Source organism: Procambarus clarkii, chromosome 42 (genome assembly GCF_040958095.1).
Source record: "Procambarus clarkii isolate CNS0578487 chromosome 42, FALCON_Pclarkii_2.0, whole genome shotgun sequence".
Taxonomy (NCBI): domain Eukaryota; kingdom Metazoa; phylum Arthropoda; class Malacostraca; order Decapoda; family Cambaridae; genus Procambarus; species Procambarus clarkii.
This window is the reverse complement of record NC_091191.1, coordinates 25,546,906-25,574,063: the sequence shown is the minus strand read 5'-3', so window position 1 is coordinate 25,574,063 and position 27,158 is coordinate 25,546,906. Positions and strand designations below refer to the sequence as shown.

The following is a 27,158-nucleotide window of genomic DNA, read 5'->3' as shown; positions in this document are numbered from 1 at the left end:
GTGAATATTATGAGTCCACAAATACACACTCATAACAAAACACACATCCGAAGATTAACCTCGCGAGCATCCACTAAATATTCCATTTGCAACACACGTCATTTGTCCTCACTCACGATATATAAAACTTTTCTACAACTCAGAAATATTGGAGCGTGAATGTCCGAACACAGTGAGGGATGCGCGTGGGGATGACATCTCTGCATGAAAAAGAATATCATATTTTTGTTTCAACTCTGCATGCGAAGTCCAGCAAACGCTATTGTATCAGCTCGCCATCTTGTTGGTTACCAAAGAACCAAAAACAGCAAAGGTTATAAACAGAATTAACATGTATTTAGAAAGACAACTTACCAATTTTTGTTACTTGATAACAAATTTAAACTAAATTTATTTACAGGTATTATTGTCGTGGGTGACCCCTGACAACTCACTCTTGTCGTGGGTGACCCCTAACAACTCACTCTTGTCGTGGGTGACCCCTGACAACTCACTCTTGTCGTGGGTGACCCTGAAGGTGTCGAGGACGTGCTGGGGCGCCCTGGGGTCGAGGGCTACAGTGAAGGGCGGCCCGTGGCCCTGGCGCCAGTCGTCAGGGTCCCCAAGCCTCACCCGGGCCACCACCTGGGCCCCGCCGTTCTCCACCACCTCCACCTCCCGAGGCTCCGCCAGGAACGGCGGGTTGTCGTTCACGTCCGTCACGTTCACCTGCAGGAAGAGCACCCAGCCAGGGTGAGGTCGCCTTCAGGCACATGGTTGACCATCCTTCCATGGTTAGAACGACATACTTAAGACAGTGACAAGTTGTGTACTTACAGTGTTGAGACAGTGTCAAGTTGTGTACTTACAGTGTTGACAAGTTGTGTACTTAAAGTGTTAAGACAGTGACAATTTGTGTACCTACAGTGCCGAGACTGTGACAAGTGGTGTACTTACAGTGCCGAGACTGTGAAAAGTTTTGTACTTACAATGCCGAGACAGTGACAAGTTGTGTACTTACAGTGTTGACACAGTGGCAAGTTGTGTACTTACAGTGCCGAGACAGTGAAAAGTTTTGTACTTACAGTGCCGAGTCAGTGGCAAGTTGTGTACTTACAGTGCCGAGACAGTTACAACTTGTGTACTTTCAGTGCTGATACAGTGACAAGTTTTGTCTTACAGTGCCGAGACAGTTACAACTTGTGTACTTTCAGTGCTGATACAGTGACAAGTTGTGTCTTACAGTGCCGAGACAGTTACAACTTGTGTACTTTCAGTGCTGATACAGTGACAAGTTGTGTCTTACAGTGCCGAGACAGTTACAACTTGTGTACTTTCAGTGCTGATACAGTGACAAGTTGTGCACTTTCAGTGTTGAGATTGTGACAAATTATATAAATACTGTGCTTTTCCAGGAGCTCATGTGGGAAATGGTGTTGTCCTAGATAAGCTGAAACAAACTCCTGTCGTCATGTAAATATGTACATTATTAGACAGCCACTCCTCTTGCTTTGTCAGGTGTTATGGCTGTACTCTTAGAATTTGTATAGGTTTCTTTAGTCACTTTAAGTTAAGCAGTGTTTACAATTCCAAACTCTACCAGTCAGGTAAGCATTTGATTACAAATGGAGTGTCTGATCAATTAACCAATTAGAGAACACAAATTGAAAATTGAACGGCGAATGCAATAAAAGGAATGTCACATGATAAGAGCGAGTCCAGACCCGACATCGGAAGTTGGAAGATGTAATTCTCTGTTGTGTGGCCGAATATTTTAATATTTGCTCAAAAGAAGGTATTTCGATGATTGGCTTCAGAGCAGTCGGACGACGGCAGTATTCGAGATAGCCTGGAGTAAGTACCTTTATGAGCTCTCATTACTAAGAAAACTTAGTAAAGAAAATTTGTGTCCTGGACGAGTAAGATGAATCTTCGAGGTGCATTGAGGTTTCTCGATGCATTTCGGAACCCTGAGCCTTCGTGTTTCGCTTTAAGGGACACTCTGACCTGGAGAAACTGCCAAGAGAAACTGTAGTCGTTCCAGAGAAGGTCTGTTACTGTGTTTTCCAGGTTATCGGAAACCATACTAAGGAAATGTAAGTCTCGGATTTCTTGATGTTCAGTGAGCACAGGTGTTCACTCAAGAGAAGATCAGTGCATTGTTACAGTGATAAATTATAAATTCGTTATTGTGAGAGTGTCAGTAAGTTTTGATCAAAGAAACGGTAATGACGACTCTAGAATTAGTGGCCGAGGTAGGGCAACACGGACCTCATGAGTATACACAACTATCAGTGCACTGTAACCTAATGATTCACACCATCCAACCAGCATCATAGTGGATTTTAACTAATGACATTTTCCATCAAAATGCAGAGACAGCTTTCCCGACAGCATTAAGTTAAAACACAGCGAACATAATTTTGTCCAAGGAATTCACGTGTGTATTCGTTGAGAATAATGGTGACAACAATCATTAGAGAGAGTACCAAGGGATTTTGTTTTACTGTATACTTTCATTTGCTTACAAAAATTTTGGAAAGAAAATTACCAAGTTATTTCGTGGCCCATTTGAGTTGGCAGACGTTAATTCTCTGATAGGAGGAATGTCAACAAGACGCAGATGGTGTTGAGTAGGACCAAGGTGGGAGAAGGAAGAGGAACTCTTGCCTGTTTAATCCCATTACTGACAGACTGACACATTAAACTATAAAGGTCAACCAAACACCAGAGGATTAACTCTGAGGACCTATCAATAGGTGTGAATAATTTTGACAACAATGAAGAATAATTTGGAAGAATAAACAAATATATCATTTGTAAAGGACACACAGATGTCCGTTCCTGTTATCCCTCAAAATCCAGGTAGATCTCATTCTGTCCAAATCAGACTTAACAGGTTGGGTTCGAGGATAATTGTAAGAGATCTTGTAAGCAATAGACAGGAAGCAAGGGGCAGTGTCTATTACCAAGAGTTGTGTGTGGAAGACAACACTGATGGGTTGTGCATCTGAAGTGCTGAAGCCGGCAAATTGAGAACTTACAGTGTTGAAACAGTGATAACATGTGTACTTACAGTGCTGATAATGTGGTAACATGTGTGATTACAGGGCTGATACAGTGATAAAATGTGTACTTACAGTGCTGATAATGTGATAACATGTGTGATTACAGGGCTGATACAGTGATAACATGTGTACTTACAGTGCTGATACAGTGATAACATGTGTGATTACAGGGCTGATACAGTGATAACATTTGTACTTACAGTGTTGATACAATGATAACATGTGTACTTACAGTGCTGATACAGGGATAACATGTCTACTTACAGTGCTTATACAGTGATAAAATGTGTACTTACAGTGCTGATAATGTGATAACATGTGTGATTACAGGGTTGATACAGTGACAACATGTGTACTTACAGTGCTGATACAGTGATAACATGTTTACTTACAGTGCTGATACAGTGATAACATGTGTAATTACAGGACTGATACAACCTGTAATATCAGCATGTGTACATAGTGCTGATACAGCGATAACATGTGTACTTACAGTGCTGATACAGTGATAACGTGTACTTACAGTGTAAATACAGTGATAACATGGGTACTTACAGTGAGGGTGGCTGTGGCAGTCCTGGGTGGGGTGCCATCGTCCACCGCCCACACCAGAACAGAGTGGGCGGCCGCTGTCTCGCGATCCAGGCCGCCCACAACCCAGACCGCCCCCGACCCGTCTACACTGAACTGTCGTCTGGGGTCACTGTCCTCTGCTATCTTGTAGCGCACGCGGCTGTGTCCTCCCTGCGGTTAGTGGCGGGTATTAGTGTAGGACACCTGGCTGTGTCCTCCCTGCGGTTAGTGGCGGGTATTAGTGTAGGACACCTGGCTGTGTCCTCCCTGCGGTTAGTGGCGGGTGTTAGTGTAGGACACCTGGCTGTGTCCTCCCTGCGGTAAGTGGCGGGTATTAGTGTAGCACACCTGGCTGTGTCCTCCCTGCGGTTAGTGGCGGGTATTAGTGTAGCACACCTGGCTGTGTCCTCCCTGCGGTTAGTGGCGGGTATTAGTGTAGGACACCTGGCTGTGTCCTCCCTGCGGTTAGTGGCGGGTATTAGTGTAGCGCACGCGGCTGTGTCCTCCCTGCGGTTAGTGGCGGGTATTAGTGTAGCACACCTGGCTGTGTCCTCCCTGCGGTTAGTGGCGGGTATTAGTGTAGCACACCTGGCTGTGTCCTCCCTGCGGTTAGTGGCGGGTATTAGTGTAGCACACCTGGCTGTGTCCTCCCTGCGGTTAGTGGCGGGTGTTAGTGTAGCACACCTGGCTGTGTCCTCCCTGCGGTTAGTGGCGGGTGTTAGTGTAGCACACCTGGCTGTGTCCTCCCTGCGGTTAGTGGCGGGTATTAGTGTAGCACACCTGGCTGTGTCCTCCCTGCGGTTAGTGGCGGGTATTAGTGTAGCACACCTGGCTGTGTCCTCCCTGCGGTTAGTGGCGGGTATTAGTGTAGCACACCTGGCTGTGTCCTCCCTGCGGTTAGTGGCGGGTGTTAGTGTAGGACGCCTGGCTGTGTCCTCCCTGCGGTTAGTGGCGGGTATTAGTGTAGCACACCTGGCTGTGTCCTCCCTGCGGTTAGTGGCGGGTATTAGTGTAGGACACCTGACTGTGTCCTCCCTGCGGTTAGTGGCGGGTATTAGTGTAGGACACCTGACTGTGTCCTCCCTGCGGTTAGTGGCGGGTATTAGTGTAGGACACCTGGCTGTGTCCTCCCTGCGGTTAGTGGCGGGTATTAGTGTAGCACACCTGGCTGTGTCCTCCCTGCGGTTAGTGGCGGGTATTAGTGTAGGACACCTGGCTGTGTCCTCCCTGCGGTTAGTGGCGGGTATTAGTGTAGCACACCTGGCTGTGTCCTCCCTGCGGTTAGTGGCGGGTATTAGTGTAGCACACCTGGCTGTGTCCTCCCTGCGGTTAGTGGCGGGTATTAGTGTAGGACACCTGGCTGTGTCCTCCCTGGCTGTTGCGCTACACTAATTCGATGGTTCTTAGCGATGGTTATTGCCAAATGTTTAGTGTTAATTGGCGTTACCAGCACTATTACTGTACCGAATCAGACTCTATACTTCCTAGATATATTGGTGATTAACTGACGCTAGAGGTAGTGGTCGTTAATAGTTATTAACTGACAAATGGTTTTAGTGAAGAATACTGATGATAACTACATTTTGTGTGTACTGTCCTCGGCCCTAATCTTCTTTACTCTCAAAAAGAGAACAGTTCATTCCTGAGTAGTGTCTGTATATCACGTCTGAACCATCACTTGGTGACAAGCCACGCACACTGCTGATATCTACCATGTCAGACGTGAGTGTTCATGAACTGTTCTTGTGTGACTCATACGTAACCAAACTGGGGACGTTTTTCACCTCTTGTTGTGGTGACACGAGGAAGGTCATGGGGGTTAGGGAAGGTCACAGAGGTTAGGGAAGGTCACGGAGGTTAGGGAAGGTCACGAGGGTTAGGGAAGGTCACAAGGGCAGGGAAGGTCACGAGGGCAGGGATGGTCACGAGGGTTAGGGAAGGTCACAAGGGCAGGGAAGGTCACGAGGGCAGGGATGGTCACGAGGGTTAGGGTAGGTCACAAGGGCAGGGAAGGTCACGAGGGCAGGGATGGTCACGAGGGTAGACAAGGTCACGAGGGCAGGGAAGGTCACGAGGGAAGGGCAGGTCACGAGGGCAGGGAAGGTCACGAGGGCAGGGATGGTCACGAGGGCAGGGAAGGTCACGAGGGCAGGGATGGTCACGAGGGCAGGGATGGTCACGAGGGCAGGGATGGTCACGAGGGCAGGGATGGTCACGAGGGCAGGGATGGTCACGAGGGTAGGGATGGTCACGAGGGCAGGGATGGACACGAGGGTAGGGATGGTCACGAGGGTAGGGATGGTCACGAGGGCAGGGAAGGTCACGAGGGCAGGGAAGGTCACGAGGGCAGGGAAGGTCACGAGGGCAGGGAAGGTCACGAGGGCAGGGAAGGTCACGAGGGCAGGGAAGGTCACGAGGGCAGGGAAGGTCACGAGGGCAGGGAAGGTCACGAGGGTAGGGAAGGTCACGAGGGTAGGGAAGGTCACGAGGGCAGGGAAGGTCACGAGGGCAGGGAAGGTCACGAGGGCAGGGAAGGTCACGAGGGCAGGGATGGTCACGAGGGCAGGGAAGGTCACGAGGGCAGGGATGGTCACGAGGGCAGGGATGGTCACGAGGGTAGGGAAGGTCACGAGAGCAGGAATGGTCACGAGGGCAGGGAAGGTCACGAGGGCAGGGACGGTCACGAGCGCAGGGAAGGTCACGAGGGCAGGGAAGGTCACGAGGGCAGGGATGGTCACGAGGGCAGGGACGGTCACGAGGGCAGGGATAGTCACGAGGGCAGGCAAGGTCACGAGGGCAGGGAAGGTCACGAGGGCAGGGACGGCCACGAGCGCAGGGAAGGTCACGAGGGCAGGGAAGGTCACGAGGGCAGGGAAGGTCACGAGGGCAGGGAAGGTCACGAGGGAAGGGAAGGTTACGAGGGCAGGGAAGGTCACGAGGGCAGGGATGGTCACGAGGGCAGGGAAGGTCACGAGGGCAGGGAAGGTCACGAGGGCAGGGATGGTCACGAGGGCAGGGAAGGTCACGAGGGCAGGGAAGGTCACGAGGGCAGGGAAGGTCACGAGGGCAGGGAAGGTCACGAGGGTAGGGAAGGTCACGAGGGCAGGGATGGTCACGAGGGCAGGGACGGTCACGAGGGCAGGGATGGTCACGAGGGCAGGGAAGGTCACGAGGGCAGGGAAGGTCACGAGGGCAGGGAAGGTCACGAGGGCAGGGAAGGTCACGAGGGCAGGGAAGGTCACGAGGGCAGGGACGGTCACGAGGGCCGGGAAGGTCACGAGGGCAGGGAAGGTCACGAGGGCAGGGAAGGTCACGAGGGCAGGGAAGGTCACGAGGGCAGGGATGGTCACGAGGGCAGGGCTGGTCACGAGGGTAGGAAATGTCACGAGGGTAGGGAAGGTCACGAGGGCAGGGAAGGTCACGAGGGCAGGGATATACACGAGGGCAGGGATGGTCACGAGGGCAGGGAAGGTCACGAGGGCAGGGAAGGTCACGAGGGCAGGGAAGGTCACGAGGGCAGGGATGGTCACGAGGGCAGGGACGGTCACGAGGGCAGGGACGGTCACGAGGGCAGGGATGGTCACGAGGGCAGGGAAGGTCACGAGGGCAGGGAAGGTCACGAGGGCAGGGAAGGTCACGAGGGCAGGGAAGGTCACGAGGGCAGGGATGGTCACGAGGGCAGGGACGTTCACGAGGGCAGGGATGGTCACGAGGGCAGGGAAGGTCACGAGGGCAGGGAAGGTCACGAGGGCAGGGAAGGTCACGAGGGCAGGGAAGGTCACGAGGGCAGGGAAGGTCACGAGGGCAGGGAAGGTCACGAGGGCAGGGATGGTCACGAGGGCAGGGATGGTCACGAGGGTAGGGAATGTCACGAGGGTAGGGAAGGTCACGAGGGCAGGGAAGGTCACGAGGGCAGGGATGGACACGAGGGCAGGGATGGTCACGAGGGCAGGGATGGTCACGAGGGCAGGGAAGGTCACGAGGGCAGGGAAGGTCACGAGGGCAGGGATGGACACGAGGGCAGGGATGGTCACGAGGGCAGGGAAGGTCACGAGGGCAGGGAAGGTCACGAGGGCAGGGATGGTGACGAGGGCAGGGAAGGTCACGAGGGCAGGGATGGTCACGAGGGCAGGGACGGTCACGAGGGCAGGGATGGTCACGAGGGCAGGGAAGGTCACCAGGGCAGGGATGGTCACGATGGTAGGGAAGGTCACGAGGGCAGGGATGGTCACGATGGTAGGGATGGTCACGAGGGCAGGGAAGGTCACGAGGGTAAGGAAGGTCACGAGGGCAGGGATGGTCACGAGGAACATCATTCCGGATTAAAAGAGCAGTGGTTCTAGGATGACAATTAAAAGTAAGAAATATTACGCAACAACTGTATGTACACAGAAGTGAGCACAACCAGCGCCAAAGTATTGGTTCCTGGAAAGAGAAACACAAAAGAGAATACTTGGATATTAATTGGTGAAGTTTATAGTATATATCATTAAAGCAGCGAATATTCTATTTAATCAGAGATATTTGGAAAGAACGGAGATGAAGTAAACGTTTGGCACTCATGTTATAATTGTTTATAAGATCTGAACACTTCTAACTTAATGCACCATTCCGTTCTCATTTCTGACTTGCATGATATTACTATGAAACTGTTTTATTTTCTAGGTAGTGTTATTTTCACATAGTTATGCCTCAAAATTAAAGAAATATATTATTTTGGCTATTATTACTGTTTTTTTTCTAATTAGTTATGCTTCAAAATTAAAATAAAAATTAAAAAATGGCTATTATTACACTCAAACTTTACTCTAAACTTCATTGCCCAATGTAAAGGTCGAAGCAAAGTTTAAAGGGAGTAACAACCATTTACAATACTTTGGAGGCATTTGAAATAAGAAATATAAACTTACTCCCCAGGAACAAACAAGAAATTTGTTATGCATTCTAATTAGTCCAACAAAGACAGTTTCAGCATCTTTTCAGTGTCTGTGTGATAATATTCTTTCAGGAAGTATATTTTATATAATATAGTACCTCCAAATATAAGACCAAAACGAAAGTGTAAATTCACTGCAGAATTGTAGAAAATATTTTGGTGTTTTTTGAAGAGGTAAAGAGAAAATGTAATGCTCGGTGCTTTATATGAGGCCCGTCTGATGAGAACATTAAAATATCTGATGATAGTACGTGGCAAAAATTATCAATAATATGCACACATATATCTATAAAGACAAAATGAACAAAGAGAAAAAAAGGGAGAAAGTTGCAGAGAGAAGATGCAAGAAAACAGGAAACGGCGATGACGGCTCACCTTGTCTGGGTCGAGGGCAGTGAAAGTGGTGAGAAGGGTGCCTGGGGGCGTGTCCTCCGGTAGGGTGAGGTAGGCGTGGTCCTCGCTGAAGACGGGGTCGTTGTCGTTGTCGTCCACAAGGTTCAAATTCACCCACGACTCTGCCACGTGGCCCGGCACCGTCCACCCCTCCTCCCCCTGTTGAAGTGTACGGAAGGTAGCTCGTCCACTCGTATTTGCAGGGTAATGTTAGTATCTGAGTGGCATGAACCTACATTATGCGAGATAAATTAACTAGACCTTTACAAATATTTGGTTTATGATCCTAGATCGTTGAACAGCACCAATCGTTGTTGAATTATATTTGGAACACATGCATTAACAAAACAGTCACTATTAGAGGATCCTTACCTCAAATCCATCACAGAAATACTAAGGTGATTAGTTTGTTACAAAAATAGACAGAAATAGAGCATTCCTCCTCTGAATCGTAACACTGAGGCGCTGGAACAACAAACGTTTTGCTCTCTGATCTTTTGTAGCATTGATCAATTTGTCCCCCAATTCCTTCAGGAACTTCAGGAACGAACCGAGGGTCTCCGAGCCGATCGGAACAAAGCTGTAGAAGTGTGCCAGACCTCTGTATGTAATAATTTTCTGCGATTCCCTGAAAGAAGCAGCGCCAGCTCCTTCACGTGTGCTGTGGTGGAGGTAGGTACTGGCCAGTGTGGCAGCGCACGTGTAGTCCCAAACCACTAGCATACCATCCTTCCAAGGAAGCAAGGTGACCCCATCTGGGCGCTTCTGAGGGTCGTTAGGTCTGAATAAGTGTGGTTCTCTTTGTGCCGGGCAGCGGGCTGTGGCGAGGCTCTTCTTGATGATGTCGTTGACTTCTTCATGTCTTGCAATTTTACCCTGTGATTTACGACATACCAGACCATGACGACCATATTGGTCTGCCATCGCAGTTCTGCAGATGCACCTATGTTCGGTGAGGATGGAGGCGGCAAGGTAGAGGGCAACTCTAATGCGGAGAGCGTCATGACTGAGGCGAGTTACCAGGGCTGCATTGGGCACAGCAAATAAAAAATCCCCGGCGTGGGGTGCTGTTACTGCTAGGAGGCGGGCTTTGTTTTCAGCATCAGCGTTGTCAATCATTGCTGTGACAGTCTTTTCCATTATGGGGCTATCCGAGTGGCCTGCTTGTGGTCTTTTGGGGCTTGTGATCGGGGTTGAGGGTATGCAATGGTGTCTCATTGTATGGCTGCTTCGATGAACGTTTGGTCATGAGTTCCCACTGTTTCTCTCATATTTTCTGGTAGGATCTGCCCTACCAATTCGTTGGCTGCTGTGCATGAGGATAAGAATGCTTTAAGTGCTACCTCAGTTGCCTTTCGTATGGCTATCCCCCCAAATCTCACTGGTAGTGCTGCTTGGTCCCACTGACTGTCATCTAAATCTAGGTTGAGCGCCTTCCTGAATATTGACGTGGGGAGCTCATCATATTGATTTAGAAGTGGTTCACACCTTAAGAAGTATGTTAGCCTGGGCAAAGTAAGGCTCTTTGTGAGAAGGTAGAGGACATCATGGAAGTCCAAGTCCCCTATTCTCGCTTCCATCCTCTTTTGGTCGTTAAACTTTTCATCAAGGACTGCAGCAATGACATTGTGGCCCAGAGGTGCTCCAAGTTGTGTGCTGTCGGTGGGTTTAATGACTGATGCTTCTGGTAAAACTGATTTCACTGATCTAATGATTACCAACTGGATGCAATAATTTCGCACTTGGAGGAGTTAAGAATGAGACCCATGGTCTTCCCCCGTGTCTTCACCAGCTGCAGGTCTTCCAGCAGGGAATCTTGTGTGCCTGCCAGAGTGCCATCATCCAGGAACCAGATGTTGAGCTCACTGGACAGTCTCATTGTAATTTCTCGAACCGCTATGCAAAAGAGGAAGGGTGCAAGTGAGTCTCCTTGTTGAATTCCCTCTGTTGAGGTGACTTCGTGTTTGCCAAACAGGAGAGTTGAGTATTTGCTGTAACCTGCTGACACAAACGGGAGAATGCTTGGGCAATGTTCCTGGACTGCGGTGAGGACTGCTTCCCTTTTGACCGAGTTGAAAGCGTTTTTAAAATCTAATTTTACTACTGCCTGGTTTTCAGTAACAGAGCTTATGCTACTCTTACTGAAAAGAGTAAGCTTATGCTTACTCTTACTTAGTTACAGCATGAGAGCAGCGGCCCATGCTGCTCGTGCAGCATGGACTGCTGCTTCACAGCCTTGGGGGATTCCAAACCCCAGCTGGTTGGGTTGCAGCATGGTGGCTGCACCCATTCGGATACTTCTGACAGCAGCCCTTGCAACTAGGCGACGAAGGGTATTACCAACGGCAATGGGTCTGATCCCTCCCCCCTTCTTTTTGAGGGCACATAGGGATGCACCAAAGAAGAATGGTTTGATTTCATCAGGGATTAACCCGGCGAGGCAGTTGTTGACAAACGTTGTGATTTCTGTCAGGAGCGCTTCTGCAGCTGGGCCAAGAACAGGGTTCACCATTTCCTTCACATGTTGAGGTCTTACCCCTGTGTAGTCTTCTGAGGAGCCCGGGGGAAATGAAACGATAGCTTTATAAACCTCTGACTCCCGGAGGACGAGAGGTTCCTGGTTAGGGGGACCCTGACCTGTGGGGGAGGTCCCCCTACGGCATTGAGGGATTGAGGGGGTGTTTTTCTCTCAGTGCTTGGGCTGTGGTTTCATCCCTGGGCAAAATTTTGTCCTCACTTGTGATCAACTTGAGTGCCCCGACTGCATTGCCCTCTTCAATTTTCTTGATGAGTTGGGTACCTAATTTTCTGTTGTCGCTGATTGTCGTACTTGGTCTGACTCGGCGGTGTTTGGTGTGTTTGGGGAGGCGGATAGGTTGTCAGCCCTAGGAAAATCCCTAATTGCTTTATTGACGGATGAGGCCAGTGTCTTGCCTCCTCTGTCTGGTACACCTAAGCATGCGTTGCCAGAAAGTAACAGATTGTGCCACGCTTTGATGGTATCTTGTTCATCAAGGTTATTTGACCCTCTGTTAATTTTTCGGATGAGGTCCGTGTATTTCCCGGCAGCAAATGGGCGAGAGGCCTTTGGGATGTGGGTGAGTGTCCTGGTTGACGTTGCTTTAATTGCCTCTAGCAGGTCGTCTGTTGCGATATACACTGGTGCAACGGGCTCCTGAGTGATGCCTCCTCCCAGGAGAGGCCTCCCTGACATAGGACATCCACCATGCTTGCGAATATATATATATATATATATATATATATATATATATATATATATATATATATATATATATATATATATATATATATATATATATATATAGACATATGTTGTACCTAGTAGCCAGAACGTCGTACTCGGCCAACTATGCAAGGCCCGATTTGCCTAATAAGCCAAGTTTTCCTGAATTAATATATTTTCTCTAATTTTTTTTATGAAATGATAAAGCTACCCATTTCATTATGTATGAGGTCAATTTTTTTTTATTGGAGTTAAAATTAACGTAGATATATGACCGAACCTAACCAACCCTACCTAACCTAACCTAACCTATCTTTAGGTTAGGTAGCAGAAAAAGTTAGGTTAGGTTAGGTTAGGTAGGTTAGGTAGTCGAAAAACAATTAATTCATGAAAACTTGGCTTATTAGGCAAATCGGGCCTTGCATAGTAGGCAGAGAAGTGCGTTCTGGCTACTAGGTACGACATATATATATATATATATATATATATATATATATATATATATATATATATATATATATATATATATATATATATATGTATATATATTTACAACAGCCAATTAATGCACAACTATATTCTACCCACTTCAAAACTCCGAACCAATATAGAAGAATCAAGAGAAAGTATGGGCCAATAGGGACTCTGCAGTTACTTCCATCCAACTAATACCCATTGTTTCGTGTTCTGTCTTCCATTTGTCACAAATTTGTTCACATCATCCATAACTGCTGCCCCATATCACCTCACCCAAGTGCGAGTATATGTAAGACGGATAAGCTGTTCAGTGTTAGTATAAGTAAAACTCTGTTTAGTGTTTTCAGGTTACAGTTGTGTGTGTAAACTAAAGTCTTTGAAAATGTAATAAGTTATTACGAAACGCGTTCAAGCGTCGCGTTAGACTAGAAATAAAAATGAATTTTGGAGAATTTATTTTTCAATTACCATCGACAGTAAAAAGAAACATAAGAAATATTGAGAAAATTGGTGTTAGAATTATTAATCTTACTTATATATATATATATATATATATATATATATATATATATATATATATATATATATATATATATATATATATATATATATATATATATATAAATATATATTATTATATATAGGGAGGTGGAGGGAGGATGAGGGTAAGGCAGTCCTAGTCAACAACGGCTTCTCCAAAGGTTTCGTTCAAGACATCATAACAAGGAAGATTAATCGCCATGCAACCTCTGAAGAGACAACTAACACAATACCTATACCCCCTATTAGACTATTTTACTGAAACTTCTATTCCACAGCTCATAAAACGGAGGAAAGGGTCCTGAAAGATATTGTTAATAAAAACGTTCTCCCTACAGACAAAAATCAGAAGATACAATTGACGATTTACTATAAAACAAAGAAAACGGCCAACCTACTCATGAGAAACCTCCAGACACAAAGCAGAACGCTTTAAAAGAGACCAATGTCGTCTATGCCTTCAAATGCCCACCTGGGGACTGTAAGTCTCAAAGAACTCAGTATATAGGCAAGACAACAACATCTCTTTCCAGGCGATCAACGATGCATAAGCAACAGGGCTCCATTAAGGAACATGTAATCTCTTCCCACAACTAGACCATCACCAGAGAAGTCTTAACAAAAAACACGGAAATCATCGATGGATACAGCGATAGCAGGCGGCTTGATATCTGCGAGGCACTACACATTAAGAAGTCAACACCAGCAATCAACAGCCAATTAATGCACAACTATATTCTACCCACTTCAAGACTCCGCACCAATATAGAAGCATCAAGAAATATGGGCCAATATGCCCTTTGCAGTTACTTCCATTCTTTCCTCTAACTTACCCAATATTATACCCATTGTTTTGTGTTCTGTCTTGAGTTGAAAGTTTGTTTTCACCTCATCCAAAACTGTTGTAACATATCACCTCACCCAAATGCAGGTATAAAATGAAAGCTGTTTAAACTCTGTTTAGTGTTTGCAGGTTATAGTTGTGTGTGTAAACTAAAGTCTTTGAAAATGTAATAAGTTATTACGAAACGCGTTCAAGTTCCGAGTCAGACTAGAAATAAAAAAGAATTTTGGAGAATTGATTTTCGAATTACCATCGACAGTGAAAAGAAACATAAGAAATATTGAGAAAATTCGTGTTAGAATTATTAATCTTACTTTTTCGGTCATATTTAATAATATATATATATATATATATATATATATATATATATATATATAAATTCAAAGGCTTTATTCATAGATGTTTGTTCATTTAAGGTTGGGCTAGTTTACACAAATTTACAGTAAATAATTTACCTAACAGAAAATTATAATAATAACATACATATATATATATATGTAATATATATATATATATATATATATATATATATATATATATATATATATATATATATATATATATATATATATATATATATATATATATATCATCCTCTCTTTACCCCATCCTCTCTTTACCCCATCACCCTCTTCAACCCATCGTCCCCATCACCTTTCGTCCCTCCCCTTTTATTCTACCTGTTTTCCCCTCCTGACCCAGCTTAATCTCTCCCTCCTGCTTTTATAAAATTTATTATTATGAATCACTGAAACAACTGTATGGGTCTCTCGGAAAATATATTATTATTGTCATTAAAAATTCAAGGAGATATCAAATGCTTCTCACTTAAAAACAAAAAATCCCATTAAGGTGTTTACAAATGTTAACATTTCCTGAAGCATTTAACTTAAGTCAATTCTGAGCAGCCTATGTCCGTCCCGTTCCCGAGACCAAATAACCATACAAATCTGGGTGAGGCTAACACCCAAGCAGTCTGGCTTCCAGCTTTGGACCGAGATGGACAGGCAGACAAACACTCTCTCTTTGACAGGAGGAGCCTTGTTCGTCTGCGTCTCGCAGTGTAAACCTCTGAAAATTTCGTACTGGAAATGAACTATTTATAAACGGAAAATTTATTTTCTACCATCCCATGTTTTGCTTTATAATTGCATATAACTTGAATTTTCAAATCTGACAAATTTGAATTTGACAAATTTTACTAATAACTCATCCCGTATATATGGAATGATGGTGACTTCGTTTTAGAGTGGTAAATGGTAAGTAATGTATGGGGGAGGTGAAGGATGAGGCGAGGGGAGATAAGCGGCCAATAGGTGTAATAGGTTAGACGTAGAAGTTGTTGAAGGTAATTTTAAAAGTAAAATTCATAAAAGCGTATGAAATGAGTCATTGCATTAATCTAAGAACTTTCGGAAAGCGGGGCTAGGAACCTAGCTCGACCCTGCCAACATAGCTGGTGAGTAAACACACCCACACATGCGCACTCTAATAGGAGCCTCGCGGCTCAGTGGACAGCGCTCAGGGGTCGTAGTCCTAAGAGCCTCAGTTTGATCCTCGGCAGAGGCAGAAACAAATGGACAGAGTTTCTTTAACCCTGATGCCCCCTGTTTACCTAGCTGTAAATAGGTACCTTGGTCGTTAGACAGCTGCTACGGGATGCTTCCAGGGGATGCGTTCTCGTGTTAGATAGAAAATATATGTAGTAGATATAATTGAGGAAAATAGATTAGTTAGGAAAGCGAGGTCCATAAACTAATAGCTTAATTATGCAGAATCAAATAGTAAACAAATAGTAGATACACACACACACGTGATGGTGGTGATATGCCTCCAGCACATCACGCAGAGTGATGTGGTGTTATCTTCGTTATCTTGAGACGATTTCGGGACTTAGCGTCCCTACGGCCCGGTCCACGACCAGGCCTCCTTTTTGTTACACATCCCCAGGAAGCGGCTATCTAACTCCAAGGTAACTATTTACTGCTAGGTGTACAGGTGCATCAGGGTGAAAGAAACTCTGCCCATTTGAAACCGCCTGCGCCGGGGATCGAACCTGGAACCTTAGGCCTACTAATCCCAAGCGCTAGGCAGAGTCCATACGCAGTTTCATATGTAGATATGATAGAGCCCGATAAGCTCAGGAACCTGAACACCAGTTAAGAGGCGGGACCAAAGAGCCCAAACTCAACTCCCGCAAACACATCTCGGTGAGTACACACACACACACACACACAAACAGACCTGTCCCCTGAAACTCATATCAAGAGAATAACATCAGCGGCATATGCCAGGTTGGCTAACATAAGAACGGCTTTTAGAAACTTGTGTAAGGAATCTTTCAGAACATAATATGCCACATATGTCAGACCAATTCTGGAGTATGCGGCTCCAGCATGGAGTCAATATCTCGTCAAGCATAAGACTAAACTGGAAAAGGTTCAAAGGTTTGCCACCAGACTAGTACCCGAGCTGAGAGGTATGAGCTACGAAGAGAGACTACGGGAATTAAACCTCACTTCGTTGGAAGATAGAAGAGTTAGAGGGGACATAATCACCACATTCAAGATTCTCAAAGGAATCGATAGGGTAGATGAAGACAGGCTATCTAACACAGGGGGCACACGCACTAGAGGACACAGGTGGAAACCGAGTGCCCAAATGAGCCACAGAGATATTAGAAAGAACTTTTTTAGTATCAGAGTGGTTGACAAATGGAATGATGCATTAGGAAGTGATGTGGTGGAGGCTGACTCCAAACACAGTTTCAAGTGTAGATATGATAGAGCCCAATAGACTCAGGAACCTGTACACCTGTTGATTGATGGTTGAGAGGCGGGACCAAAGAGCCAGAGCTCAACCCCCGCAAGCACAATTAGGTGAGTACACACACATACACACACAGCGAGAGGGAGGGTAGGGGAGGAGGTGGAGTGGCCCTACTAATGAGAAGGGAATGGAGCTTCAAGGAGATGGTCATCCCGGGCTGCGAGGGATTCAGAGACTTCATAACAGGCACCATGATATTGGGAGGACAAAAAGTAGTAGTAGCAGTGATATACAACCCTCCACCAAATGACAGAAGACCCAGGCAAGAATATGACAACAACAACATAGCAGTTAACACTATAATTGAGAAGGCAGCCTCTGCTGCCTGTAGAAATAGATCCCATCTGCTCATCATGGGGGAATTCAATCACGGATGGATAGACTGGAAGAACAAGGAACCGCATGGAGGAGAGGATACATGGAGAGCCAAACTAATGGAGGTGGCGACAAGAAACTTTCTAAGCAAATATGTCAGGGAACCCACTAGGATGAGAGGAAACGATGAACCAGCGAGACTCGACCTAGTCTTCACTCTGAACGACTCCTTCATAAGGGAAATCGGTTTTGAGGCCCCAGTAGGAATGAGTGACCACAGTACACTGGTGTTTGAGTTCTGGTTGAAGAAAAGTTATTGAACTCGAGGAGGGATACTGAAAACAAAAGACTGGAGTTCCGTAAGGGAAACTATCAGGAGATAAGAAGATTCCTAACATTTATATAATGGGAAACAGACCTTAGATATAAAATGGGAAACAGAGCTCAGGGAAAAGATGGCCCAAGGCATGATGGACTACGAACCGCAGAAATACAAGGAGGCAGCAAACAAGTTTGTCCCAGCCCAAAAGGAAGACAACGAAATAAAGATGAGAAACCCATGGTTTTATCAGAGATGTAGGATAGCTAACCAGCAAAGTAAAAGGGCGTGGAGAAACTATAGGAATAACAGGACACTTGAGAGCAGAGAAAGATACCAGAGAGCCAGAAAAGAATATGCCAGGATGAGAAGAGAGACAGAAAGACAATTCGAAAATGCCATCGCGTGCAAGGCAAAGACTCAACCTAAATTGCTGCACAGCCACATCAGGAGAAAAATAAACAGTATAGGAACAGGTAATGAAGTTAAGTATAAGTGCAGAAGGGTTCACTACAAACTACAAGGAGGTGTGTGAGGAAGTGAATAAGAAATTCCAGGAGGTCTTCACCTTAGAGCAAGGAGAAATTTTAGTGATAAGAAACGGAATAGATAACCAGGAACCACTGGAAGAGTTTGAAATTACCAGTGAGGAAGTAAGGAGGTTGTTACTAGAGTTGGATGTGACAAAGGCTATAGGCCCAGATGGAATCTCCCCTTGGATACTAAAGGAAGGAGCAGAAGCACTGTGCTTACCACTCTCCATAGTGTATAACAAATCACTGGCAACAGGGGAACTGTGAGAAATTTGGAAAGCAGCTAACGTAGTCCTGATATATAAGAAAGGGGATAGACATGAGGCACTGAACAACAGGTCAGTGTCCCTAACCTGCATACCATGCAAGCTGATGGAGAAGATTGTGCGAAGAAAGCTAGTGGAACATCTGGAGCGAAATAACCTTGTAACACAGCAACAACATGGGTTCAGGGGTGGCAAGTCCTGCCTCACAGGGTTACTTGAATTCTACGACCAGGCAACAGAAATGAGGCTAGAAAGAGAAGGGTGGGCAGACTGCATATTTTCGGATTGCCAGAAAGACTTTGATACAGTACCACACAAGAGGCTAGTGAAAAAGCTGGAGATGCAGGCTGGAGTGTAAGGGAAGATACTCCATTGGATAAAGGAGTACCTAAGCAACAGGAGACCACGAGTCAAAGTGAGGGGTGAGGTCTCAGATTGGCGAAACGTCACAAGTGGAGTCCCCCAGGGGTCAGTCCTTGGACCTATACTGTTTCTGATATATATGTAAATAATCTCCAGGAGTGTATAGACTCGTTTCTCTCAATGTTGGCTGATGGCGCAAAAATTCTGAGGCGGATTGAAACAGAGGAGGATAGTAAGAGGCTACAAGATGACCTGGACAGATTGAATGAATGGTCCAACAAATGGCCGATCTAGTTCAACCCGAATAAATGCAAAGTAATGAAACTAGGCGGCGGAAACAGAAGGCCAAACACAGGATACAAAATGGGAGATGAAGTACTTCATGAAACGGACAGAGAGAAAGATCTAAGAGTTGATATCACACCAAACCTGTCTCTTGAAGCCCACATAAAAAGAATTACGTCTGCGGAATATGCGAGGCTGGCTAACATCAGAACAGCATTCAGGAACCTGTGTAAGGAATCATTCAGAATCTTGTATACCACATATGTAAGACCAATTATGGAATATGCTGCGCCAGCATGGAGCCCGTACCTTGTCAAGCACAAGACGAAGCTGGAAAAAGTTCAGAGGTATGCCACTAGACTAGTCCCGGAGCTAAGAGGCATGAGTTACGAGAAAAGGCTGCGGTAAATGCACCTTACGACACTGGAAGACGGAAGAGTAAGGGAAGACATGATCACAACTTACAAAATCCTCAGGGGAATCGACCGGGTAGACAAGGATAAACTATTCAACACTGGTGGTACGCGAACAAGGGGACACAGGTGGAAACTGAGTACCTAAATGAACCACAGGTACGTTAGAAAGAACTTTTTCAGTGTCAGAGTAGTTAACAGGTGGAATGCATTAGACAGTGATGTGGTGGAGGCTGACTCCATACACAGTGTTAAATGTAGATGTGACAGAGCCCAGTAGGCTCAGGAATCTATTCACCAGTAGGATCGACGGTTGAGAGGCGGGACCAAAGAGCCAAAGCTCAACCCCCGCAAGCACAATTAGGTGAGTACAAATAGGTGACTACACATATACAAGGTTTTATGAAAAACTCCAGAGATCAATTCTCTTTGTACTCTAAAGGGCAAAACAGTTACCCTGAAATTGCTGCACCAATATGCATAACTGATTCACACGGTTCACTGAAATTTCCGACCCATTTAGTGGGCATCGCGTTATGTGCCACGGAAAAAAATAGTTATTAAGGGAAGGGGTAAAACATTAGTGAGGAGATTGTGAAGGGTTTTGCACAAGGTTAGAGCAGCGTTTATTACAACAGGATGGGAAGTCTTGTTTTTACAGAGAATGAAGGGGTGAAACACTCAGCTGCTCTGTGCACAGGTTGATGCTATATTAAAATATTTTGAAAAATTATTAATATATTTTGTTCTATATATAATATAGTAGTTTTATATATAATTATGGCAAATTTTAATTATATTTGTATTGACATTAAACGTTTATTAGTTTTATTACAAAAAAAAAACCATAGGCAAATTGGTAATATTAATCTCTAATAACCTTATTAACACACTATTCTTATTTTTATTATTATTTTATTTCTACTGTTACTATCATTGACACTTTTTTCGTTATAATACCGGGGAATGAATATTAATACAATTGATGATAATCATATTTTCTTCTCTAGCATATTTATAGAGGAAGATATAACGATGGAAGTGAAGATTAGTCCAAAATTGTTATAATAATATATATTTCCCACAATTTCTAATTATAAAATATTAAATACTATTTATTACCATAACTTCTAATTATAAAATATTAAAAATAAACCTTAACGAGAGATCCTCTGTTCAGCTTTAAGTAACAAATTAATACATACTTTATAAGTACGTAGTTAAGCACAGCGAAGCCATTACCCGACCCAGCTGAACCCGCCTTGATTACTAACGTCACACACCATAATATTTAGTCTCCATCACTTCTTAGAAACTATACAACTTGAAGAAACTAACTAGTTTCTAAATATTTAATTGAACGTTGTTGATTAAAAGTCAAATTTATTAACAGACGGACACCCTTTAAATGAGTAAATAATACGTTATAGTTTCTCCTGCATTCCGTAGGTGGCGGGTTACTGCCACGGCCACTACATGACCCGGACCGGTGCTACCGGGCGAGGGACACTACTTTACCTCGACCGGTACTACCTGGCGAAGGACACTACTTGACCCGGAACGGTGCTATCGGGCGAGGGACACTACTTGACCCGGAACGGTACTACCTGGCGACGGTCTCTACAAGACCCGGACCGGTACTACCTGGCGAAGGACACTACATGACCCGGACCGGTGCTACCGGGCGAGGGACACTACTTGACCCGGAACGGTACTACCTGGCGACGGGCACTACTTGACCTGGACCGGGACTACCTGACGACGGTCACTACATGACCCGGACCGGTACTACCAGGCGACGGTCACTTCATTACCTGGACCGGTACTAGCAGGCGACGATCACTTCATTACCTGGACCGTTACTACCTGGCAACGGTCACTACATGACCCGGACCGGTACTACCTGGCAACGGCCACTACATGACCCGGACCGGTAATACCTGGCGACGGTCACTACATGACCCGGACCGGTACTACCTGGCGACGGTCATTACATGACCCAGACCGGTACTACCTGGCAACGGTCACTACATGACCCGGACCGGTACTACCTGGCGATGGACACTACATGACCCGGACCGGTACTACCTGGCGACGGTCATTACATGACCCGGACCGGTACTACCTGACAACGGCCACTACATGACCCGGACCGGTAATACCTGGCGACGGTCACTACATGACCTGGACCGGTACTACCTGGCGACGGACACTACATGACCCAGACCGGTACTACCTGGCGACGGATACTACATGACCCGGACCGGTACTACCTGGCGACGGTCACTACATGACCTGGACCGGTACTACCTGGCGACGGACACTACATGACCCAGACCGGTACTACCTGGCGACGGACACTACATGACCCGGACCGGTACTACCAGGCGATGGACACTACATGACCCGGACCGGTACTACCTGGTGACGGACACTAAATAACCCAGACCGGTACTACCTGGCGACGGATACTACATGACCCGGACCGGTACTACCAGGCGACGGACACTACATGACTCGGACCGGTACTACCAGGCGACGGACACTACATGACCCGGACCGGTACTACCAGGCGACGGATACTACATGACCCGGACCGGTACTACCTGGTGACGGTCACTACATGACCTGGACCGGTACTACCTGGTGACGGTCACTACATGACCTGGACCGGTACTACATGGTGACGGTCACTACATGACCTGGACCGGTACTACCTGGCGACGGTCACTACATGACCCGGACCGGTACTACCTGGTGACGGTCACTACATGACCTGGACCGGTACTACCTGGCGACAGTCACTACATGACCTGGACCCGTACTACCTGGCGACGGTCACTTCATGACCCGGACCGGTACTACCTGGCGACAGTCACTACATGACCTGGACCGGTACTACCTGGCGACGGTCACTTCATGACCTGGACCGGTACTACCTTGCGACAGTCACTACATGACCCGGACCGGTATTACCTGGCGACGGACACTACATGACCCGGACCGGTACTACCTGGCGACGGTCACTACATGACCTGGACCGGTACTACCTGGCGACGGTCACTACATGACCCGAACCTGTACTCCCTGGCGAGGGACACTACATGACCCGGACCGGTACTACCTGGTGATGGACACTACATGACCCGGACCGGTACTACCTGGTGATGGGCACTACATGACCCGGACCGGTAGGACCAGTCCAACGGACACTCCATGACCCGGTCCAGTAGTACCTATCCTGTGGAAACTACATGACCCGGACCGGTACTACCTGGCGACGTCCTCTACATGACCCAGACCGGTACTATCTGGCGATGGCCACTTCGTGACCCGAACCGGTACTACCTGGCGACGGTCACTACATGACCCGGGCCGTTACTACCAGGCGACTGTCACTACATGACCCGGGCCGTTACTACCAGGCGACGGTCACTACATGACCCGGACCGGTACTACCTGGCGACGGTCACTTCATGACCCGGACCGGTACTAGCTGGTGACGACCACTACACGACCCGGACCGGTACTACCTGGCGACGGACACTACATGACCTGGACCGGTACTACCTGGTGACGACCACTACATGAGCCGGACCGGTACTACCAGGCGACGGACTCTACATGACCCGGACCGGTACTACCAGACGACGGACACTACATAACCTGGACCGGTACTACCTAGTGACGACCACTACATGACCCGGACCGGTACTACCAGGCGACGGACACTACATGACCCGGACCGGTACTACCAGGCGACGGACACTACATGACCCGGACCGGTACTACCTGGTGACGGACACTACAACACCTGGACCGGTACTACCTGGCGACGGACACTACATGACCCGGACCGGTACTACCAGGCGACGGACACTACATGACCCGGACCGGTACTACCAGGCGACGGACACTACATGACCCGGACCGGTACTACCAGGCGACGGTCACTACAACACCTGGACCAGTACTACCTGGCGACGGTCACTTCATGAACTGGACCGGTACTACCTGGCAACGGACACTACATGACCCGGACCGGTACTACCTGGCGACGGTCACTACATGATCCGGACCGGTACTACCAGGCGACGGAAGCTCCATGACCCGGACCAGTACTGCCAGGAAACGGACACTACATGACCCGGACCGGTACTACTAGGCGACGGGCACTACCTGACCCGGACTGGTACTACCTGGCGACGGACACTATATGACCCGGACCGGTACTACTTGGTGTCGGACGCTACATGACCTGGACCGGTACTACCTGGCGATTAACACTACATGACTTGGACCGGTACTACCTGGCGACAGACACTACGTGACCCGGACTGGTACTACCTGGCGACGGACACTACATGACCCGGACTGGTACTACCTGGCGACGGACACTGTATGACCCGGACCGGTACTACTTGGTGTCGGACGCTACATGACCTGGACCGGTACTACCTGGCGATTAACACTACATGACTTGGACCGGTACTACCTGGCGACAGACACTACGTGACCCGGACTGGTACTACCTGGCGACGGACACTACATGACCCGGACCGGTACTACCTGGCGACGGACACTACATGACCCGGACCGGTACCGAAACACCTAGCCTAACCTTTGCCTACATATGCATACTATGCACATATATAACAATATTAATTTATATTTGAGAAAATTCCTATTTTGAATGATCAGCATATTAAAATTGATAATTGCGTCTTTAGGTTGGACCGCTGGGTGGAATGGACATTGTCTGAGGACGGGTTGCTATTATTGTTTCACCCACGTACTGCAAATACAAATAATCGCCAAGAGAACCTAAACATCTAACTATACCTAGAATTTGCATGTATAAGAATATTCATTTATATATGAGAACAAACTTTTTGTTAATACACGCTATGTTGAAATTTACGAAGGCGTCTGGGGAGGACGGCCGGTACTTTATGCAGCCTAGTGTGAGGACGGGTTGCTCAGGGGCCAGATTCACGAAGCAGTTACGCAAGCACTTACGAACCTGTATATCTTTTCTCAATCTTTGGCAGCATTGTTTAAAATTAATAAACAGTTAATGATCTCCGAAGCACCAGGAAGCTGTTTATAATAATAACAACAGTTGATTATGAAGTTTCATGCTTGTAAACTGTTTAATATATGTAAACAAAGCCGTCAAAGATGAAGAAAGATGTGCACGTTCGTAAGTTCTTGCGTAACTGCTTCGTGAATCTGGCCCTAGTAACCTAACAATGATATTGTGGCCATTGTATATAAACTTGGTACATGACCAGGTACTACCTGGCGACGGCCACTACATGACCCGGACTGGTACTACCTGGCGATGGTCCCGGAGTAATGTCCGGGTATCTGAGAGCAGTTACCAAGTGAGAACACCAATATTTTACATAAAAGCATACGATTAATATTTTCATAGAAAATTGCATAAGATAATTATTATATTCAGCATAAACTTAAATTGAATCTAATAGTGACTTTGCCGGCAGATAGAATTAATACCAAGAGTTCTAGCAATCGGATGAGGAGCAACACTATTGTTGACCATATGTTGACGCCAGCCCACTCCATGTTCCAGCTAAGTGCTCAACTTGTAAATTATAATTTCACTGCTTGTCCGCCACGGGAGGTAGTCATTGCGTCTGGGCTCCTCAGTTTTCATCTGGCGCCTGGTGTGAGCGGTTCACTGCTGGTGGTGTTGTTGTGTTTATTTAGGGGCGACGACGATCGTGGGATCGGCTGGTGGTGGTGTGTGGTGTGCCAGCTGACCGTGGGGGCAGCTGGCGATATGGCGTCGTCTGTGGCGCCGATTCGGTGTGTTGACTCCACGGGATTGGAGTTCTCGGATGTTGCGGATTGGTCGTTTGTGGAGGTGGCGCTTCTGGACATCTTCAGGATGGACCTGGCTTCTATCAATGGTCTTGAAAAGGTCTCAGACCAGCGTGTGGTGGTTTTTATTTCTTCTGCTCCGTATCAGCGCTTTGTGGATACTTTTGTTGGCCCCACTATCCAGCTGCCTGGTTCCACCGGTACTGAGGTGGTATCGGAGAGGTGTATGCCGCCGGTGTACATAAGTGTGCATGGGGGTTTCCCTGGAGTTTCCTGAGTGTTCTTTCTTCTTGTTTCACGAGATTTGGAACTGTATTCACCCACCGGGTTACTTGCCTAAGTTCTGAAAGGTTGGCGGGTATGTGGACCGGTGTTCGGACGCTTGCCATGCGTCTAACACCTGCCATTCTGTCCCGGGTCAGCTTCTTCGGATTCAACATGAGGGTATACTTCGCGACTAGCCTCGCAACAGTTTTCGGTGCAGTGCGCCTAGGCATCTGATGGCTGGGTGTCGTGCTCCGGAGGTGGGGGGGGGGGGGGGGGGGGCGTCCCTCTTTCGAGAGAGTAACTTTCCCTCCCCCTCTTCCTTGGGGGTTGGTGGGGCCTAGCCTAGGGTCTCGGGGGGGCTGAGGATGTGCTTCTTGCCAGCCCCCTTCCCTAGATGTTCCCCCTGGTTCGACTTTTCCTGCTCTGCCTGCTCAGCCAGTTGGGTTGCCTGCCTACCCTCGTGGATCCTCCTGTGGCTTCTCCGGATGCAGTGAAGGTTCATCTGGACTCTCCTCAGGGCCAGCGTCAGGTTGGGTGCTCCTTTGGCGGGGGTGCCAGTGTGTGTAGGTGGGGGCGACGTGTTTTTGATTATCCCGTTTTATGAAGCTCCCCTGTCTGGTGTCGTCGCATCTGGCGTGGCAGTCGCTGCTCCAAGAGCGTTACGCTCTTCTTGTGGACCCAAGGGGAGCCTTCCTTGATGGAGACGCCAGCTCTTCCCTGTCGAATGAGGGACGTGAAGGTGCGTTCTAAGGGCAGGGGGGCCCCTCTCATAAAGAGGGTAGGGTCCTCACCTGGGGTTTCCTTGAAATGAACCCCCCCCCCCCCGGGTAGCATTCCGGCGTTTGAGGATGACGTAGTAAGCCGCGTGGACGTCGGGTCCCTGCCTGACGAGCTGGAGGCTGCTCTGTAAGAGGTGTCCGATGGAGAGGAGGATGTTTGTGTGGGTTACCCCTCTGCTGATTCGGAAAACGTTTGGGGCCCCTGTGCCTGAGGGGCTGTCCTCTTCAGGGTTGCAGGGTGGTGGGCCGAGTGTTGCTGCTGCCTTCCCTGTGGAGAGCACTTATGTGACTCAGCAGAGACTTGAGGGGTTGGAGGGGCCTTCATTTCTCCTCTCGGTGGCGCCTCTTTAACCTGTGCGACGCTGAATGTGCATGGGTTGCGTGAGTTGGCTGTGCAGATGGGTCTGGTGTCTGTGCTTCGGGAGCAGTGGGTGGATGTGGCTTTAATTCAGGAACATAATGTTTGAGACGTGGCTGTTTTGCATGGGTTGACTGTGGACTTTCATGTGGTACTTAATCCACCAGGGATGTCCTTTGGGGGGATGTTGATGTTTCTTTCCAGGAGGGCGTCCATTTCCATATGAAGCACGGATGAGAATGGGCGGATGCTGTTTGTTCGGGCGGCATATTTAAGGGTGGAAAGTCCCTTATTGATCGTCTATACTCCTTCTGGGGTGGTGCGTCGCCAGGAGAGGGAGGAGTTTTTCAGGGGTGGGCTTTTGCACTATTTGTGTCATGAAATGCGTGATATGATCTTTGGTGGTGACTTCAACTCTGTCACCCATGTGGGGGATTGCATTAGTGCTCATCCAAGGAATGTTTCTGGGGCATTGGTTTCGACTCTTCGGAGTTGCGGGTTCCGTGATACTGCAGGTCATGTTTGGGGGT

General features: G+C 47.4%; 1 protein-coding gene across 1 annotated transcript in view; it reads right to left on the bottom strand.

Annotated features, from left to right (window-relative positions):
- The window catches only part of LOC123770365 (putative neural-cadherin 2), a 776,166-nt gene that overhangs the window by 189,562 nt on the left and 559,446 nt on the right, over window positions 1–27,158 (bottom strand). Inside the window, 3 exon segments of the mRNA XM_069339955.1 lie at window positions 495–708; window positions 3,603–3,791; window positions 8,932–9,108. Of these exon segments, the coding sequence (XP_069196056.1) occupies window positions 495–708; window positions 3,603–3,791; window positions 8,932–9,108 (580 nt within the window).